Genomic DNA, 20,257 nt, shown 5'->3' with positions numbered 1-20,257 from the left:
GAAAGATTGGCTTATAATCAAGTCTATTTAAGTTATTTATACAAATGTTGAAAACAGACATATCTTTACTTCTGAAATACCTAGATAACTTTGTTCTTCAACTTTTGGTTATCCAAATAAAGTACAGTTGTTCAAAGTAAGTTTCTTGGATTTGTATTGAAATTTCTGTTCAACAGTATGCTTTAGGTCTGAACAGAAAATCACTATTTGCTTAGCATTAACTTCTGTGTCCATCAATGTGGTAAGTACCATAAGGTAAAGAAGAGCAATATATTGCATGATCTTTATTCATCCAGCATTGATCATTGACTTGGAATTTTGAAAAATCAATCGGAAAAGCTAGAAATATTATAAAACTGCATATTTTTAAAATGTAAACATTCATGTGTTATTTACATGAATGCTAGCAATTCAGAGAATTATCAGTGTGGGCTAGAAATTTTAGAAAATAATAGGCTTAAAAGATGAGGTGATTAGACGTTGTTGACTGGTTTTCTACCTAAGCAGACTTTTACAGTAAGAGAAATTGCTTCATATTATTTTCTAAGGTCATTTTTTTTCATAGAATCTTAAATTTTAGGGAAGTTTAAAAGATATCTTGATCAAACCTCTTTTAAGCTCCTCTACAATAATGTCTACTAAGTCAATGCCTAATTTTGAAGATGTCCATTCTGTCTTAGGGAAAGTTCTAATTCTCACAGTGTTCTTTCTTTTTTGGTTGGAATTATTTTACTGTAATTTCTGTCTAGCTATTTAAAAGTCTGTGATTCTGGAGGCCATGGAAGTTAAGTTGCCCACTTTCCTAAATTCTATTCATCTGTTTCTTACATTGTGATATTTTAGATCTTAATTTTCTGAACTGTCTCTTTGAATATATTAACAATTAATATTAATTGAATGCTTCTCTTTTACTAACATTTGCTCTCATTAAATCCTCCTAACAACCCTGTAAATTTATTATTATTATTATTATTATTATTACTACTACTATTATTCTCAATGTTCAGCTGAGAGAATAGGGGCAGTGAGAGATGAGTTGATGAGGGTCGTGGCTAGTAAGTAGATTTCTAGTTTGAATCCAGGTATCAGATACCAAAACTGACATTTTTAACCACTAAGTTATGTGGCCCCTATTTGGCAATACTTCTCTGTATCCCTTTTAAAACTGAAAACCAAACTAAATGTTCTTGGAGTATGTGATCTGATTTTGGCAAAGTGAAAGTCTCACTTTCTTGGCTACAAATATTATAATCAGTATTATTTAGGACCCACATTTTTTGTTCCATGATTATCTGTGTCCTTGTCTTAACCTGGTTTTAATTTTTGTTGTATATTTTAGCAATTCTCTTCATTTTTTATAAATAAATCTGTTGCATGCCACCTGAAAAGATGACATTTCATGTACACTAAACTCAGATGTTTCTTTTTAGTGTTAAAATGCATCTTTAAAATACATTAATTTTCTTCTCCAAGATGTTAGTATAACATAGAGATTAAAAGGGGATACATCACTTAATACCTGTATGAACTTGGCAGATAATTTGTCCTTGCTTTTTGTTAGCAATTAAACGGGATTAATAAAATCACTTATATAATAGTGTTGTCTTGGGTTTAAATAAGATAATGCAGCAAAGTAGGTAGAATATAGACATATGCAATAAATGTTAGCAAGAACAAATTATACCAGTACCAATACTAATAGCTTTGTAAGAATGACACTCCACATTTAACTTTGAAAAAAACAGATTTTTTGATAAAGACACAACACTTTTGAAAAGTCCAGATTTTCTTATCAGCAAAGTAATTTGATGAACATATAGTGAAAACTGCTTAGCAGCTCAAAGGAATATTCCTTGACATGGCAACAATTATAATATTCTAAGGTCTCTAAAATTCTATTGATTTTTAGCAGTAAAGGTTTATCTTTGCAAAACAAGCCTTCCTCCTGAGGAATTCTTTGTTTTAATTTTTAATATACCTTTTTAGGAGGTTGCTGTTGGTGTGCTGCGTTAAAGATATTCAATTCCTAAGATACCTGGTGAAAACAAAACAAAACAAAACCATTTCCTCTTTCCAAATATGTATACAACTGGATATTTCTTTCCTCATTTTCTTTTGAAAAACTCATTAGAAGGAGATGCATACTGCTATTCTCGCTTACTGATAAAAAGGATATTGGAGGGAAAATAAATTATGAATGTCACAGAGCCTCTGCTTAAGAGCCTAACTCCTTTCAAAGAGCCAGCTCCTTTCAAAGAAATGTGGAGGGAATGCATTGTAAATGAGATTTGGCACCTTCATATCTGCAATCTTACCATAGTCAACACTCCCACTGGCTTTAGCTTGGAGAGTGCTGTGTGGGTGGTGATTGTATTTTATGTCTTTATTTAAGTGAGCGAGAGAGACTATAATGTGATAATTCTGGAAATGATAGAGGGGAAGGTCCTCCTCAAATGTTTGAATGGCAATGACAGCACATTAATAGTGTAAATATTCGTTGTGCTAGCTCTGCTGCTCTTCTCAGATCATTTTTATTATGTGAATGATACCTGAAGTATTCTTTTAAGCAGAGCTCTTGCCATTTGGTACTACTTGTTAGCAAGAGTTAATCATAGAGCATGATTTATATTCTACTGGAATCATTTTTTTTTTCTTGGAAATCTAAAAGGAGTATTTTTATGTGCATGTTTTTAAAAACATTTATTCTTTATGCCAGGGGAACACAGTGGGCAGAATTTGTCGACAGTGGCATTAATGAACCCCAGACAGTGTCACAGGCAGGTAGTTTAACAGGGAGCATCACAGGAGTTTAGACTCAAGACGTTAACCAGGGTTAGAAAGATATTGTGGGAGTCGGCTTATTGTGCTGACTGGGAAATAACCTCCCTCTATTATGGCCTCGGGCCTCAGGAGGAGGATATTAAGGAAATACTGTTAGGGGATAGAGATATTTATGCAATATAATGAAGCATTAAGAATTGCTGATTCCCAAGTATCTTCTCTTTTAGAAGCCACTTTCACGGAAGTCTCCCTTCACTCACACTGATGTGGTACAGGGAAAGGTTTGGTCATCTTACTACTGGTGGGAGGCACTTGCTCCTCTTAGAAACTCACATTACATTTCGAATGGAAGGCCCACTAGTTGTATTTTAAACAATCCTATTCTAGCACTGAGGGAGAACATTTTTACTTTCCTCTACATTCTTTTCAGTTTCTCATTTCTTGCCTGTACATTTGCAGTGACTATGTAATTTGTTGTGCAAACCAGATACTTTTGAGAATGAATGGGGATGCTATTGATAATTCAGCATTGGCTATATAAAGACCAGATCATATAGGCATCCTACCTATTCTGAGGCAGTGGGAGAAGTTTTAAGAGAGGCTAATGCACTGTTTTAATGTAGACTTTGAGCTAGAGCCACAAAAGGAGTCCTTACCTTGAATAGGGGCTCTGCATGTGTATTTGAGAAACAGAACCCTCAAATAATACACACTGTAGGTTTGCCTAGCTTTGTGTCACTTTAGAAATTGTAATTAGATGTTCATTGCCATGGTCATTAGAAGGCTGAGGATTTGGGTGTTCAGGACAGTGGTTAAAAATCTTTTATAAACTCTCTGTCACTGATACAGATGACCTGTTCTAATACTTCCTAGATGCCTAGTTTCTAATGATTCTAGCATACTCGTTATCAGTTTGGTGCCCATTATTTCTACCATAAAATTCTACTTCTCCTTCCATAGGATAGGAGTTTTAAACATGGCTACATAATCCCTAGGAATCATTGAATGGATTCAGGGATTCATTAATTCCTGAAATACATACACACATATATCTACATATTTAAGTATATGTTTAATTTTGAGACACATATGTACATTTTTGTATAAAAGAAGGTTTCTCAACTTTCATTAGACATCCTAAAATTTGTGTGCTAAAAAAAAGTTTTAAAAAATGTGGAACTGAAGTTTTTAAAGCTAGATTTTAACCAAAGAGCTATAATAGCTAATATCACATTGACACATTTTATATAGCCTGCTTAAGTTTTATTTAGAGTTAAAAACACTGGATTGTGGGAAAAATAAAAGCCACCGGGTCATTTTTTTTCTCCCATGAAGGCTACTGGGAAGAGAACTTGACAAATATAATGAACAACTTAATAATTGCCTTATCATTTTAGAGGATAATAATTATACTATTCATAACAATTCCCTAATTTGAGACATGTTGAATATGTGACAGGGACTATTCTTAGCACTTTATAGACACACACACGTGCACACGCGCGTGCACACACAGACATTCGTTTTTTGTTTTTAATACACACAGTACTATAAGTTCTTCTATCATTTCTATTTTACAGATGGGGAGTTAAAACATAAAATATTAAATTAAAGTAACTGTCCAAAGCCACACAGCTAATACCTGAAAAAACTAAGATTGAGCCCATGAAGTTTGACCCCTGAATTTAACTTCTACCCTTTTCTTGAATTATTGAATTATTTATTCATCATTTAGAAAGTACCCCTGCTTGTGAATTGAAAATATTTATGTCATGTAAAAATCTAGGATATATTTTTCTATTTATCTATGTAAGTTGGTGAGTATATATACATATATGTTTGCCTGTTTTGAATACAAAGTTCAGTTTTGATTCAGGTTACATAGAGTTCAAAGTTTTGAAGGTGAAATTTAACTAGCTCCCAGAAAATGGAGTAAGAAGAACATGCCTTCTTTATGGTGCTGCCTTATAAATGTTTCCTAAAATGTTTGACCTTGTTAAGATACATAATAATATAATAACTTTATAATATAATGTAATCACTTTATAATAAATCTAATAATAAAGTTATATTTACATGATACTTTACTTGCCAGAATTCTTCCATGTAACCTGAAAATAACAATGAAGAAGACTAGGATTTAGACTGGAGCAGATAAAAATGCTGTGGAAGAGATATTCTTATCAGTATTTTATTGCCAGAGTGTCTTAATAAAAGGATTAAGTCAAAACATAGCAAAGAAGGCAATGGGGAAAAGACATTATTCATCATATAGAAAAATCAATTAAGTCCACAGATTTCAAAAACCCATACCTTTTAGAATTTTGCCATGAATTTTCTCTAAATATTAGATTACCCGTCAAGTTATTATTCAAATACGAGGGATGAATTTCATAATGGAATTCCAAAGTAAATACATAAACAAACTCGAGTAAGCATGCAATTTGTGAATTACTATAGTTTTGCTATCCCACACATTTTGGTATTTTGACTTTAAATATAGTGAAACAAATGCCCTGTGTTATAATAGTGAAGAAACAGGATTGATTCCTAGAAAATCACTAATGTAATCTTGGACAAATCAGTTTTCTAGAAATAAAGAAAAATAATTGTATTTCCCAGACCTATTAGAAGAAAAATATTAGCTATTGTACCTAAAATTGACACTATGTACACACATATATATATACACATATATTTTTATTGTTGTCTATATGATGTTCTCCATTTAAAAAACTTTTCTATTTTTAATTTTTGTGAATACATAGTAGGTGTGTATGTTTATGGGCTACATGAGATATTTTGATACAGCCATACAATGTGTAATGATAATATTTGCACAAATGAAATATTCATAATCTCAAATATTTATCTTCTCTTTGTGTTACATACAATCGAATTGTACTGTTTTCATTATTTTTTAATGTACAATACATTATCATTGACTGTAGTCATCTAATTATATTTTTATAACCAATAACCATCCCCACTTCTCCCCATCTCATTCTCAGCCTCTGCTAATCATCATTCTACTCTCTATCTTCATGTGTTCAGTTTTCATTTTTAGCTCCCACCAATAAGTGAGAACATGTGAAGTTTGTCTTTCTGTGCCTTGATTATTTCACTTAACACAATGACCTCCAGTTCCACCCACATCATTGAAAATGAGAGGATCTTCTTTTTGTGGCTAAATAGTACACCATCGTTATATGTAGCACATTTTCTTTATCCATTCATCTGTTGATGGACACTTAGATTGCTTCAAAATATTGGCTATTGTGAATAGTCCTACAATAAATATGCAATTGCAGATATCTCTTTAAATACTGATTTCTTTTCTTTTGGGTATATACCTAGCAATGGGATTGCTGGGTCATATGTTAGTTCTGTTTTTAGTTTTTTGAGGAACCTCCAAACTTTTCTCCATAAGGGTTATACTAACTTACATTCCCACCAACAGTGTATGAGGGTTCTTTTTTCTCCACATTCTCGTCAGTATTTGTTGTTGCCTGTGTTTTTAATATAAGTCATTTTAACTGTGGTGAGATAATATCACCTTGTAGTTTTACTTTGCATTTATCTGATGATGTGTTGTTGAGCAGCTTTTCATATACCTGTTTGCCATTTGTATGTCTTTTGAAAAATGTAAATTTAGGTATTGTGCCTATTTTAAATCCAATTATTAGATTTTTTTCTTATAGAGCTGTTTGAGTTATTTATATATTTTGGTTATTAATCCCTTGTCAGATGGATAGTTTGGAAATATTTTCCTCCATTCTTTGGATTAGATCTTTACTTTGTTGATTGTATCCTTTGCTGTGCAGAAGCTCTTTTACTTGATGTAATTCCATTTGTCCATATTTGCTTTGATTGTCTGTGCTTCTGGGATATTACTCAAGAAATCTTTGCCCAGTCCAGTCTCTTGGAGAGTTTCCCCAGTGTTTTCTTTTAGAGGTTTCATAGTTTCAAATCTTAGAGTAAGCCTTCAATCAATTTTATTTTTTTTAATTTAGGAAGAGATAGAGATCTAGTTTAATTCTTCTGCTATATTGTATTTCCATTATGCATTTCAAAAAGTTTTAACATTTCCTCAGTAATTTCATCATTGACTCACCGGTTATCAGGAACATATTGTAAAATTTCTGTGTATTTGTATAGTTTCTAAAATTCCTCTTATTGATTTCTAGTTCTATTCCATGGTGGTCAGGAAAGATGCTTGATATTATTTCAATTTTTTGAACATTTTGAGACTTTTTTGTGACCTAACATATGATTCTTGAGAATGACCCATGTGCTGAGGAGAAGAATGTGTGTTCTGCAGCCACTGGATAAAATGTTCTGTAAATATTTATTAGGTCCATTTGGTCTATAGTACAGATTAAGTCTGATGTTTATTTATTGATTTTCTGTCTGAAAGATCGGCACATTGCTAAAAGTGGGATGTTGAAATCTCCAACTGTTATTATATTGAAGTCTATTTCTCTCTTTAGCTCTAATAATATTTGCTTTACATTTTTGTGTGCTCCACTTTTGGGTGCAAAATATTTACAGTTGTTATATCATCTTGCTGAATTGACCCCTTTATCACAATATGATTTTTTTTGTCTCTTCTTGCAGTTTTTGTCTTGAAATCTATTTTGTCTGATATTAAGTATAGCTTCTCCTCTTCCTTTTTGGTTTCCAGTGGCATGGAATATGTTTTTCCATCTGTTTATTTTCAGTCTGTGTGTATCTTCATAGGTGAAGTGTGTTTCCTGTAACCAGCAGATCATTGGGTCTTTTTGTTTTTCCGTTCAACCATTGTATGTCTTTTGATTCGACAGTTTAGTTTATTGACATTCTATGTCATTGCTAATAAGTATGGCCTTTCTCATGCCATTTTCTTGTTTGCTTTCTGATTGTTTTGTGGTCTTCTCTTTCTTCTTTTCTTCCATCCTGTCTTCCTTTTGGTGAAGGTGATTTTCTCTGGGGGTATGTCTTAATTTCTTCTTTTTCTATTTTTTGTGTATCTGTTGTATGTTTTCTGATTTGTGGTTACAATAAGACTTGTAACTAATATAACCCACCTCAGGCCCACAGTGAGGTACTGCGTAGCTACCACTTACGTTCATTCAAGGCCCAAGGGCTCCTCAGTCAGCTTGTAGTGAATGCCTCCCAGCCTGGGACTTTTACTTCAGGGTAATGCATTCCCCTCTTGCCCAGGGAGGGTCAAGAAATGTCATCTGAGAGCCAAGGCCTGGAATCAGGGAACCCTGCTTGGTGCTCTACCCCACTGTGGCTGAATTGGTATGTAACCTGCAAGACAAGTCCCTTTCACTCTTCCCTCTCCTGTTCTCAAGCAGAAGGAGTCCCTCTCCACAGCAATCACAGCTGGGAATTTGCTGGGTCACACCTAAAGCCAGAACATCTCTGAATCTCACCCAAGGCCCATGGCGAGTACTGCCTGGATACCACTGCTGGTTATTCAAGGGCCAGTGGCTCTTTAGTCAGAAGATGATCTGGGTCCCTCTCTTCAAGGCAGCAAGTTTCTTTCTTGCCCGGGGTGTGTCTAGAAATGTCATTCAACAGTTAGGACCTGGAATCAGGGCCTCAGGCCTCTGCTGAGTGCCCTATCCTACTGTGGCTGAGCTGGTATCTAAGAGGCAGGACAAAGTCCTCTTTATTCGTCCCTCTCCTCTCTTCAAGCAGAAGGAAGAGATCTCTCCCAGAGCTGTGAGCTGTGTTGTTTGGGCTTGGTAGAGAGGTGGTACAAGCACTCCCTTGGCTGCTCTGGCTAGAGTCTCACTGGGATGTGTGCCCCCCACATCACTGGCTGTGAGCCCTGCACAGCACCAGGACTTGCAAGGAATTTTTGTCCTTTAGACCTAGACTGCCTTTCAAGTTTATTTACAATCCCAGAGCACTTTAACCCAAAATGACAAGGCTTGCTGGGACTTAGGTTTTGACTACTGGAATGGGCAATTCCTTTTAGGCTAGGACTGGGTCTAAATGCTCCCTCTGTGGGCTCTGGCTGAGTTCTTCCTGGTGTTGCTTTTCATTGTGGCAGGGCAACACTGAGTTCTCTTCTCCCTAACCTCCTATGTATCTGTGAGTTCCAACCCAAGAAAGAAAAAGAAAATAGAACATTGTGCCATATCCTAGGTAAACTATAGTGGTTTTGGAGATAGGAGTGTTTATTACCCATCTTTATGCAGGGAATCCCTTTCACATATCACCCACTCAATATTTACTGGATGAAGCTGCATTGCATTAATTAGTTTAAGCTAGGAATGTGTTGTCCTTCTAGGCTCTTCCAATTTTCCTTAAGTATCAGAGCATTACAGATGACAATAAAGGATAATCTCTAAACTTGCTTAACTATAACCTGGACTGTCATTTTGTAACTACTGTTTATATTTAGTCTTATCTAGGTAATTAGTTATTATGGTAACTAGTATATTGATTCCCATGTCAGAGGAATTAGCTCTTAAATCTTGACTATTTTGATTATATTGTAGACTGGCACAGTTTTGTTGGGGGTCTTTGTGTATCTCTGTGGCTAAAAATTCTGAAAGAAAAAATGATCCATGCCTATTATTATTATTATTATTATTATTTTTGAGACATGGTCTTTCTGTGTTGCTCAGGCTAATCTCAAAAGTCTGGCCTCAAGTGATCTTCCCACCTCAACCTCTAAGTGCTGGGTTTACAGGCATGAGCCAGCATGCTCAGCCTTAGCTCTCCTGATTTGTTTTATTTCACTTTTTAGTTCTTCAATTTTTCACTTAAATATATGAGGTGAAAAATATTATTGAATAATTAGATCTCTCTTAGATGGAATCCAAATTCTTCTCCTCCATAGTATTTACATATTTTCAATATGTTAATAAATACAATGTCCTATATAAAGTTTTTTTTTTTTTTTTTACTTTTATATCCTTTGTTTGCCAACTTCCAGTTTTGTTTGCCAACTTCCAGTTTTGTTTGCCAACTTCCAATTTTTGGTTCATTGGATTTCTTAATTTTATGTAAAAAGTAGTATTTCTCTATAGTAATTATGGGCTAAGATCTTATGGTTTATTCACATTTGCTGATATTTTATGCTGTAAGCCAGTTGGTAGTAGGGATCAAAGTCATGTGATATTTTCTCCCATTAAAGATGCCTTATAGTTCTATAGTTTATATGTATATATGTCTACTTACATACTTAGATATAGCATATAGAGAGCATTTTTATGTACATGAAGTCATTTATGCTATAAGTTGTATATATTAATGGATTTTTTAAACTTCCAAACTGCGAGTTTATTTTTTCCCCAATTTTGGAGACAGACATATTGAACCTTAGATCAAATACTTTTTCAAATAATTTTTATCTCAGTTTCTCTCCAGAGAATTTTTTTATATTAGCAAGTGTTTACAGCTGGAATTATAAGGTGAGAAAGTTGGGGGAAAGGAGAAGGAAAAGGACTGTATTTATTTTAAGAAACATTTTCAGTACAGTACTGTTTTTCTGAAACATGAAATAATAATTTTATCCTCCACTGTCATTTTAGTAAAGCATGAAAGCTGAGGAAATACTAAGAAGTAATGTATGCTTATTTTTTTTTTTTCTTTGCAAGGGGTCAAAGCTCTTCCCTTTATATACCTGTGAAGTAGAGAGGAACAGGTACAATTTCTCTTTCAGTTAAGGAAGCTTAGGGGAATGACCTATTTTACTTCAGGTACTCAAGGAAGTTATAAATGTTGATTCTAAGCCCTTAAGACCCTAGGCTATACATTAGTCAGCTGCAGAGATATTGTGGCAGAATCAGTCTCTTAATTTGCGGGGCCCACTGCAAAATGAAATGTGGGATTCTTTGATCAAAAAATTATTAAGCATTTGGAGATGATGACAACAGAGCAGTAAACCAATAGCAGGGTCTTTCTAAAGAGCAAGGTCCACTGCACCTGCACAGATTACAAACACATGATGCTATCCCTATCTTGTAAGCTTGGACAAGCCTACCGGTAAGAGCCAGACACAATTCCTGCTGTGGTTAAGCTGCAGATAGCAGTACTCTTAGCTATCAGAGGCAAGAGCCAGGAAAGAAGGCAGAGGCAAGGACTCTGTTAGGCCAGATAAACAAAGTGGGGGTGGGAGTAAAAGCTTTGGTAGGGTAGGTACTCAGATGCTTAGGACTTCCTGAAGCACACTGGATTTTTAGTTTAGGAAAGCGCTCTACTTCTAAATGCATCTAACAAGTAGACTTGACTCTCTTGATCATTGTCTGTTACTTAATGTTACTGTCTGTTACTTAATAACTGTCATGTTACTACATGCCATTTGCTAAAATATAGACCTCCTTTTTGAAGGTTGAAAATGAGCTCAAATATCTGTTAAAACCAGATGACTTCCCAATCACGTGTTTCAACAACAATCACAACAAAAGTTGTTTATACACTTCTGGTCACTAAGTTAATCAACGAATATTTATTGAGCACTTATTGTAAGTTATAAGCACTGTTTTAGGCACTAGAAAAATAACAATGGAGCAGGATAAACCCTTGACTTTAAGAAGTGTACATTCTAGTGGAGTCCACAGAAGTTAGAGAACTGCAATAAATTTTAAAATATACAATTTGGTTTTTTTTTGAATTAAACTCTTTCTTTGTACTTGAAGCAAAGTAAAAATAGCTGCCAGAATCAATATATATTTTTACCATAAAGAAAAAAAATCACGTGATAGAATATTAGGAAAAAAGTAGGTCCCTAGGGGACAAGAATTTTTTTCTCCTCCTTAAAAACAGATTAAAATACCACAAATATAAAGGTCACATAAGTGATACTGCATTTGTGGAATATTTTTAACATGAAATTAAAGTAGGGATGATTCTGTGATTGTCCTTTTGTCAGGTGTGGTATTTTGTAATATTTATCTTTTGCCATAAAATCATGTTTTGATTGTCATAAAATCATGTTGTTACTTAGTAGGATTCATTTAATGTATTGTATTATTTCATGTAACTTTGTCACAGCTGGATATTAAAAACAAAGAAACAAACAGAAAGCAAAACAAACAAACAAAAAACCCAGATAGGATAACTATAATGCCTCTTGAGGGAAACAAGGGGAAAAAAAGAAACCTATAACTTAGAAACGTGGTTGAATGTTGATAGCACATGTTAAGATCCTTATGAGTGCAGAAACAATTTTGGAACCCCATAAAATCCTTTATTTCTCATGATAGGAGAACACTAGACATTTCACAGATACTTCAAAATTTCTCCTTGGAACATCATACAATGAAACTTAAAAAATTAACAATAAACACTTATATTTCCACATAGTCTGTGCACCTCCTTTCCTCATCCCTCGCCCTGTCATTATAACTTGGCAAGACTCTCAGTTTACCATTCACGAATGTCTTTTTCCCTTCTTGTTTTTTGCTTTAAAATTGTTTAGCATTTATTTATGAAAGCTACAACAATACATACAAGAATGCTCTCTTTTTGATTCCTACATGCACTTGCTGTATTAAAACAAATTATGTGTTTATTGTTTGCTTTTAAAATCAATTCACTAGAACTGCATTAGAGATCTATTATGTGCAAGAAAGGTATTAGAGGGATGCTGAGGTTTGGCAGTGAGTGTGAATGTATAAGGGATAAATGCATAAAATATGATCCCTTCTACTAATTCAGGAATAAACCAAGTACCTTTGTGCATCTGGCTTCCTCATATTGGAATGCCATTCTCCTATTCTCTAACCCCTGGAATCTCCACATCCTTCAGTTGCCTCCTTCTCTCTGAAGTCTTTCTGGAATTTTATAATCAAAGTTAATTACCCAGCTGTACTCTCAAGAGGTTATCATATGTTTATATGGCATTAATCATTTTGCCCTTTTTAATTATTGTTTTTGGTTTTATGTCTGATTTGACCCATTATATCTGTGCTGTGGCTATTCAATTTAAATTCAAGTGAAATAGTATTAAGAGTTCAGTTCTTCACCTGTACTAGCCACATTTCAATTGCTAAATAGCCCACTTTTCTCTAATAGTTACTATGTTGGTGATCAGAGACTTAGACCATTTCCACTATCACAGAAAGCTCTATTGGACAGTGCTACTCTAGATTGTGCATGCCTTTGAAGACAGTGACCATAATATTGAAACTAATAAGGTTCCAAAATTAATAAAATAATATGTCTAGAGAGGTATATTACAGTGGTGGTGTCGGACAAGAAGCAGGATCAAGATTGTTTGGCAAATAGACACAGAACTTTGTGTTATCTTAGGTGGGTTCTGTTACATTTGAGAAGATTGCATTCTATTTTAAAGAAAGGCATGCATCTAAAATAAATAAAGATATCAGGAATTTAAAACACCATAAAAATCATATAGAACACGTGCCTCAAATTTTAATAAATGTGGCCACAGTGAAGTAAATGCATTAGAGAGACAATGTCAGATTTTTTCTATCAATCCAAATATCCATAATATCTAGACTACATTCCTATTCAATATTCTTTAGAAAAAGATTGTTGTAATGGCCTTCAAATGTAAGAATTCTAAGAAATTCTGCACTAATATCAAAGAAATGAGCACATTTATTCTTTACTCATACAATGAAAAATTAAGTTACTGCATTCAACTGAGCTTGAAAATAACACATAAAATTATTGGTTTGATAAAATATACTCCCTCCTTTTCTAAGTCTATAGCCATATAAAGCCATCCAATTTTGCTCAATATATACATTGGTTTTCAATTTAAAGGTTATCCATAAAGTAATATGAATATTCTGCAAGAGGAATAGGCCTGGTACAGAGGAAGGAGCATGGACTTTGGATTCAGACTAACTGGGCTTTCAATCCCAGCTCTGCCACTGACTGACATTATTGTATTGGGAGATATTTAAGTACTCCCAATCTGAGGCCACTGAACTTTACCATACAATTTTTTTTTTACTGGTATATGGCCTTTCAATACTGAGTTAAAAACCTGCCTTCCAGTGAGCTTTCAGTACTCTCACCACCTAATTATAGCCAAATGACCTGGGATGTCATACTTGAGTTTTTTTGATGAATGATTTTTTTTTTTAATCATTGTCTGTCTTTGGATCTTATCCATATTTCTTTGGTAGCAACAGTTACAACTAAGCCAAAGTAATCTGAGCTCTCTATTCTGTTTGTTTTTTGTGTTTTTATGTATATACCATATTGTTTTTATTACTATAGTCTTGAAATAAAGTTTGAAATCTGAAAGTAAAAAAAGAAGACAAAGTAAGGACAGTTTTAATGGGTTTTAAAGACAGAGATAGCCTATGCTATTTAGCTTGAGTGTAGCTTAAAATAACACAAAGCTCTCAAAATTAAAAAGAATTTTAGAATAATATGTGCCACTTTATGTGCCAAGAACAGCTTCACTGTTTGATTGGGCTGACCTGAAGAACTTTACTGTATAGTAACAACATTCACTACTCTAAGGACCTAGAACATGGTAGAGTTATGTCCACTGGAATGTTATTATGACAGAAGAAGGGATTAACGACAATAATTTGCCTGGTGTTAGGACCCTAAATTATAAGCAGCCCCATTCCAACACACACACACACACACACACACACACACACACACACACACACACACAATCTGACTTTTGTTTATTTTGAACCCCTTTACAATGTCTACCTCTTTAACCATCTGATTTGCTTTGCATGACATAGGGGCATGAAGTGAGCTAGGTAGGTTTCTGAATCCTATGCTTTGACTATACTTAGTTAATCTGTTACCTAAATGAAAGCGTTAGGTTTCTCATCTGTGTAATAGAAATAAAAATACTTACCTTGTGTGATTATTTTGTTTTGAAGTTTAAATGAGAAGCAGATGTTCTAAAGATTACTGATGTGATACTTTCTTAGCAAGTATTAATCTTCCCCCTTCCTTACCTTTCTCAGATTTATGTTGTGAGGATTCAGTGAACTAATGTCATATATCATGAGAGGTGAAGAGCATAGAATTTGAATCAGATCTGAATTCAAATCTTGACCTGCTACTTATCAGCTGTGTGACCCTGGGGTATTATTTCATCTTTTAAAATACTTTAATTTTTAAATTTTAAAATGGGAATAATAACCCTAGTTCATGCAGTTTTTGTGAGGATAATGTAAAATGTATATAAATTTCTCTGGGCTAGACCTGGTGTTTTAAACTGTATTAAAACACTACTCCAGTTACTATCTGTAGTTTCACTTATGTTCAGCTTCTTCGAAGATATCTTCTAAACTAGATAATGAGTTCCTGGAGTGTTAGGAACCAGATTTGACTTTGTTGACTTCTGAAGAACCATTGGCGTAGTGCTAAGTGCATTATGCTCATGTCTGTTCAACTTTTGGCCAGTAGAATAAATGCTTGGGGTTTTTTACCTACTTAACTGTCAGTCACTATCCTTCAGATGGTCAATAGGAACAAAAGGTTTGGCTAAATTATTAATGTAAAGACAGCTGAATCAAATTCATAGGCTGTCTAAGTATAATATCCCAGCAATTGTATTGTGTGATTAGAAACTTGTAAATGATTAGTGACAAAAATTCATCTCATATTTGTATAATATTTATCAATTTATCTCATACATAGGCAATATCTACTGTATTGCTTTTTTAAAAAAGTATGTGTGTGTGTGTGGTCGGTCTACTATTGTGTCATGTAATGCATGCCCCTGACATGTACTGAATGCTCCCTAATGACTTCATGATGACTAGTTTTAAGGAAGAAAATAAAATTTAAAAAAGGAATTGAGCATAAGCAAAGAGGGAAGAAAGGAAAGTAATCAAGACGAGGAGATAGTGAATACCACCAGAGACTGACTTGGTCATTGCTTTCCCAATCTTCATATATGGATCTGTTAGTATAATTATGCAGTTTTTGTTTAAAAATACTATTTTTGTAAAAGCATCATAGCTATGACATACTTAAAAATATACTTTTTTTTCCTTTTCTTTCTTTTTTTTTTCTTTTTTTTTTTTTTTTTTGAGGCAGAGTTTCGCTCTTGTTGCCCAAACTGGAATGCAATGGCACAATCTCAGGCTCACTGCAACCTCCGCCTCCTGGATTCAAGCAATTCTCCTGCCTCAGTCTCCCAAGTAGCTGGGAATACAGACATGCACCACCACACTCGGCTAATTGTGTATGTTTTTTCGTAGAAACAGGGTTTCTCCATGTTGGTCAGGCTGGTCTCGAACTCCTGACCTCCGGTGATTAAGCTACCAAAATTAAGTATTTGGGAGCCTGAAGGATAATTTAAAAATCATGCGCTGTAAGCCAACCAAGAACAGATAATCTTGGAAATAAATTTTTCCTCAGTATTCTTTAAAATAATAAAATACACTGCAAAAATTTCAAGCATTTCCAAATCTTACTTTGTCATGCAATATTTGCTTATGCAGCAGTGATCTTGTGGATGCTCTGTACAATCTGTCATTTTATGGATTATCCCTATGAGGTAGATGCTAACCACTTCTTGATAAGAGAGGCAGAACACAGAAAGTTGAGTGGTTTGTCTTGGTTTCTAACAAAATAATAAACAATCAGACTAAGATTTTTATGGTGTGGGTTCTCCTGCATGATTTATCATTTTGAACTTTTTATGTGGTTCTGTCTATGGAGAAATTGAAAAGTGAGCAGATTTAGGGACTGATTGCCGTATATACATTATTTTCAGACCATAAGAGAGACAAACTTCAAGTTCCAGTTATTTCTGTTTAACATTTCTCTGCAAATAAGCAAGTCTTGTTTTATCCAGGCTTGGCCAAGTTAAATATGATCCCTGTATTTTTCCCTTATGTTTGGAGATCTAGCAAAATATTCATCATTATACCGTTTATTGAAGTGAAAGCTTGTACGCGATTGTATGAATGCCTAATAGTCTTGAAGTAAAGGCTGTCAAATTCAGTAATGGTTGGAGAGACTGCATGTATTCTTCTCTACCATATATTTATAGCATTTATTTGCAGGGCCAACATTTTTGTTTTGGTCCTGTAGAAAAGAATTTCTTAAAATGTTTTAAGATTTTTCAATTTCTCCTTAACATAATACATAAGCAACACTTTTTAGATAAAAGCTGTGTAAAGTTCGGAAAAAAAAAAAAAAGAAAAACGTTATTTTCTTTTACCGTGTCCCCTGATCTCAAATCTTTTTATTTCTCTGTTTGTTTGTTTTAAATTTAATTTTAGAGGGCTGCTGAAGTATCAAACTAATTTAGATACCCACCCTCCCGGCTGCATCAGTCTTAACCGAACCAGCTCTCAGAATATTTCCTTACCAGAATATTTCCCAGAACATTTTCATGAACCTTTCCCTGAAGAATTTTCAAAACCAGAAGAGTTTACCCAGAACACATTTGTGAAGATTTGTATGGAAGAGCCCAGATTCCAAGCTAATTTTCCACAGGTCAGATTAATTTTGTGTTTGATCTCCACAAAGTTTGTTTCCATTTGACTGATCAACATCACATATAAACGTGTTTTTCAAGCTATATATTCATGCCTAATAGGATATTTCAGGATGTTTCAATAGTAAGTTAGTACCTATTATTCCATTACAGGTACCTGACAGTTCAATGCAAAAGATCTATGATATTAGAGGATATATAACATTTCTACTTAACTGACCATATGACCTTTGCATACAACAGCATTGGTGCTTGCCGTCAAGAGATGACAAATATTTTTCCCATCAGTTGAGAGAAGCTGATTGAATAATAAAAATAGTAGTAAAAAAAATCTACTACTATTACCACAAATTATTATTTTATTGTATTATAATATTGTGTATAATATTGTAAATAGTAAATAGCAAAATCAATTTATTGAATGCTTAATATTATCTGCTAGGCATTGTGCTAAAATGTCCTGTATGCCTAATACAGAACATTTATTAGACATACAGAATGTTTCTTACAATATTCACAATGACTATTTGAAGTAATTAATATCATCCTCGATTTTCTGATGAAGAAATTGTGTTTACCTTGATCAAAGTCTCCAAACTAGTAAGTGGCAGAGCAAGCACGTAAACCCAGGTCTTTGACTAATATGCCTGCTCCTGGTAAATGTGCATAAGTATTCAGCAATTAGTTCAATAAGGGCCCTTATCTTCCTCTGTGCCTGTGGGAACTGCCCCCATGCAAATTACACCATTTATTCTTCATAAAAAGTAGAAGTAGGAAACAGTGATGTCAAATGTCTCTATTAGGAAGAGAAGAAAGAGAAGTCAAAAGGTAGAATGAATTTGTAGATGACTTTGGAATAGTGTATTAGTCTTGTGTTTGTTATTATTAATAATAATCCTCTAGATCTCTATTAGCCTCTATAATTTTCAGAACTTTTTCTGAGTTTCACATAATATTCACAAATATTAGACAGGGCAGGTATGGTGACTCCCGTTTTGCTCACATAGGACCTGATACTCAAAGGGTAAGTGATTGTCTCAAAGGTACGAGGCTACTACATTGCAGACCTTGTCTTGCAATGCTACTCATAACACAGTGTGGAGCTAAATGTTATTATATGCAGAAGAGGCATGATCTGTCTGCATGAAAGAAGGAAGATTTGAAACAACTAAAGTGAGACTTGAAAAAGTGACCATTAAGACAAGTTTTAGTTGGAGGCCTCAAAGGGATGTGAGAGATAAAGTGTGTAATTTTAGGAGAACGGTAAGCCCCACAGGCTTCTGCACTTCCCAAAGTTTGCACGTATCCTGGGAACAGGGTTAACCATGCAGCACATATTCAAAATTGTCATGGTTTCCAAATTATAAATATTATTTTATGTTCTTATTATATAGAAGTAAGTGGTAAACAACATGCCTAGAATAGTGCATTTTTAAACACATATGCTATACATGTTTAACATATGTATACATATTATATGTATGTATCTTATGCATGTATTTTATGTACATTAAAAATCTAGGGTTTTCTTATTTAATAAACTTCAGACAGTTACTTTATTTCTAAAATTATCCCCAGGTTCATCTGAGATTGTTAACTCCCCTTTATTCTTTTATTAAATATATTGTTTCTATGCCTACAGATATGTAATATATCTGTATATAGGTATAGGAAAGAATATACACTTATTTGTTCATGGTAGTTACATCCAGAGCATGACATTGAGGGTAGGGTCTTGGTATTACTTTCTGTTTTGTTTTATACTTTTGTTTGTTTGAATGATAGTGAGCATCTATTATTTTTTATTCATTTATTATGTTTTCTTATTTAAAATACAAATTAAAATACTACTACCGTAATGTATGCAATAAGCAATTGGGCCGGGTGTAGATTTCTACATTATGAGTATTTCTTGAAGTATATTTTCAAAAATTTATCTTAGACTTGGCTTTGGATTTCTGGACCTTTGTGCCTGTACTGTGCCGAAAGACTTTACAGGTATATCCGGAGCAATAAGCCAGTCACCATCATTTCAGTCATAAGTCATCCCTCAGATGTCATGGAAATCCGAATGGTCAAAGAAAATTTTAAAGCAAGACCTGGTCAGGTGAGTCAGTGGTCAGTAACTTTTTAAATAGCCTTTATCCTTATGTAATTTTTGGAATTTAGCAAACATAGCATCATTGAGATAGTTGAAATTCTTAATTGGTCATTTAAAACTTATCTCTTTGTTGCTTTTTAGTATATTATTCTACATTGTCCCAGTGTATCTGCATTAGAAAATCATCCATTTACCCTCACAATGGTAAGAAATGTATCTCTTGCTTTTTCACATTTGTAGGGTGCTATGCATCTTTTTCTTTTTTTATGGGTCCTATCTCATTCTAAAAGGTATTCAAGGCTATCATAGTATTCTTGATGTTTAAGTAAGCCATCTTTTTACAAGGAAAATAGTTATCTGCTCAAGAACTTGGTAACTATTCTTTATTATTTTTTGGCACCTTACATTTCAGGAAGTAATGAATTAAAGCATATTAAAGCTTGTTGATTCAAAATGTAGGCCAAGCACAGTGACTCGTGCCTATAATCTCAGCACTTTGGGAGGTCAAGGCAGGAAGACCACTTGAGCCCAGGATTTCAAGATCAGCCTGAGCAACATAAGGAGACCTCATCTCTACAGTAAATTAAAAAAAAAAAAAAAAAAAAGCCAGGTGTGGTGGTACACACCTGTAGTCCCACCTACTAGGAAGGCTGAAGCAGGAGGATTGCTTGATCTCCCGTGTTTGAGGTTTCACTGAGCCTTGATCACACCACTGCTCTCCAGCCTGGGCAAGACAGTGAGACCTTGTCTCAAAAAAGAAATATATATATCTGTCTATATATATCTATATTTGTCTATATATAGATATATATAATTTCTTGAATATTTACTTTTCTCCTTTTATAGAGTATTTTAATGTATATGGAAATCTAATATTTGCACAGTTTTCTTTAGAGATGCAATTTAGGGGAAATACAGATACTCTGGGTTGAGGTGGAAGCATTAAACGAAACAGTCAGTGTTTA

General features: G+C 34.0%; 1 protein-coding gene across 11 annotated transcripts in view; it reads left to right on the top strand.

Moving 5' to 3' along the window:
* NOX4 (NADPH oxidase 4) overlaps positions 1 to 20,257 on the top strand; it is a 171,699-nt gene that overhangs the window by 76,671 nt on the left and 74,771 nt on the right. For 10 of the 11 annotated variants that reach the window (XM_074015061.1, XM_005579320.5, XM_005579316.5 and 7 more), the window contains 3 exons: positions 16,974 to 17,190; positions 19,134 to 19,298; positions 19,434 to 19,496. In XM_074015061.1, coding sequence (XP_073871162.1) covers positions 16,974 to 17,190; positions 19,134 to 19,298; positions 19,434 to 19,496 — 445 coding nt within the window. The remainder of the gene's footprint in view (positions 1 to 16,973; positions 17,191 to 19,133; positions 19,299 to 19,433; positions 19,497 to 20,257) is intronic. The other variant, XM_065528841.2, reaches the window with a different exon arrangement.

This window comes from Macaca fascicularis, chromosome 14, assembly GCF_037993035.2.
Source record: "Macaca fascicularis isolate 582-1 chromosome 14, T2T-MFA8v1.1".
NCBI lineage: Eukaryota > Metazoa > Chordata > Mammalia > Primates > Cercopithecidae > Macaca > Macaca fascicularis.
This window is presented reverse-complemented; position numbering and strand designations above follow the sequence as displayed.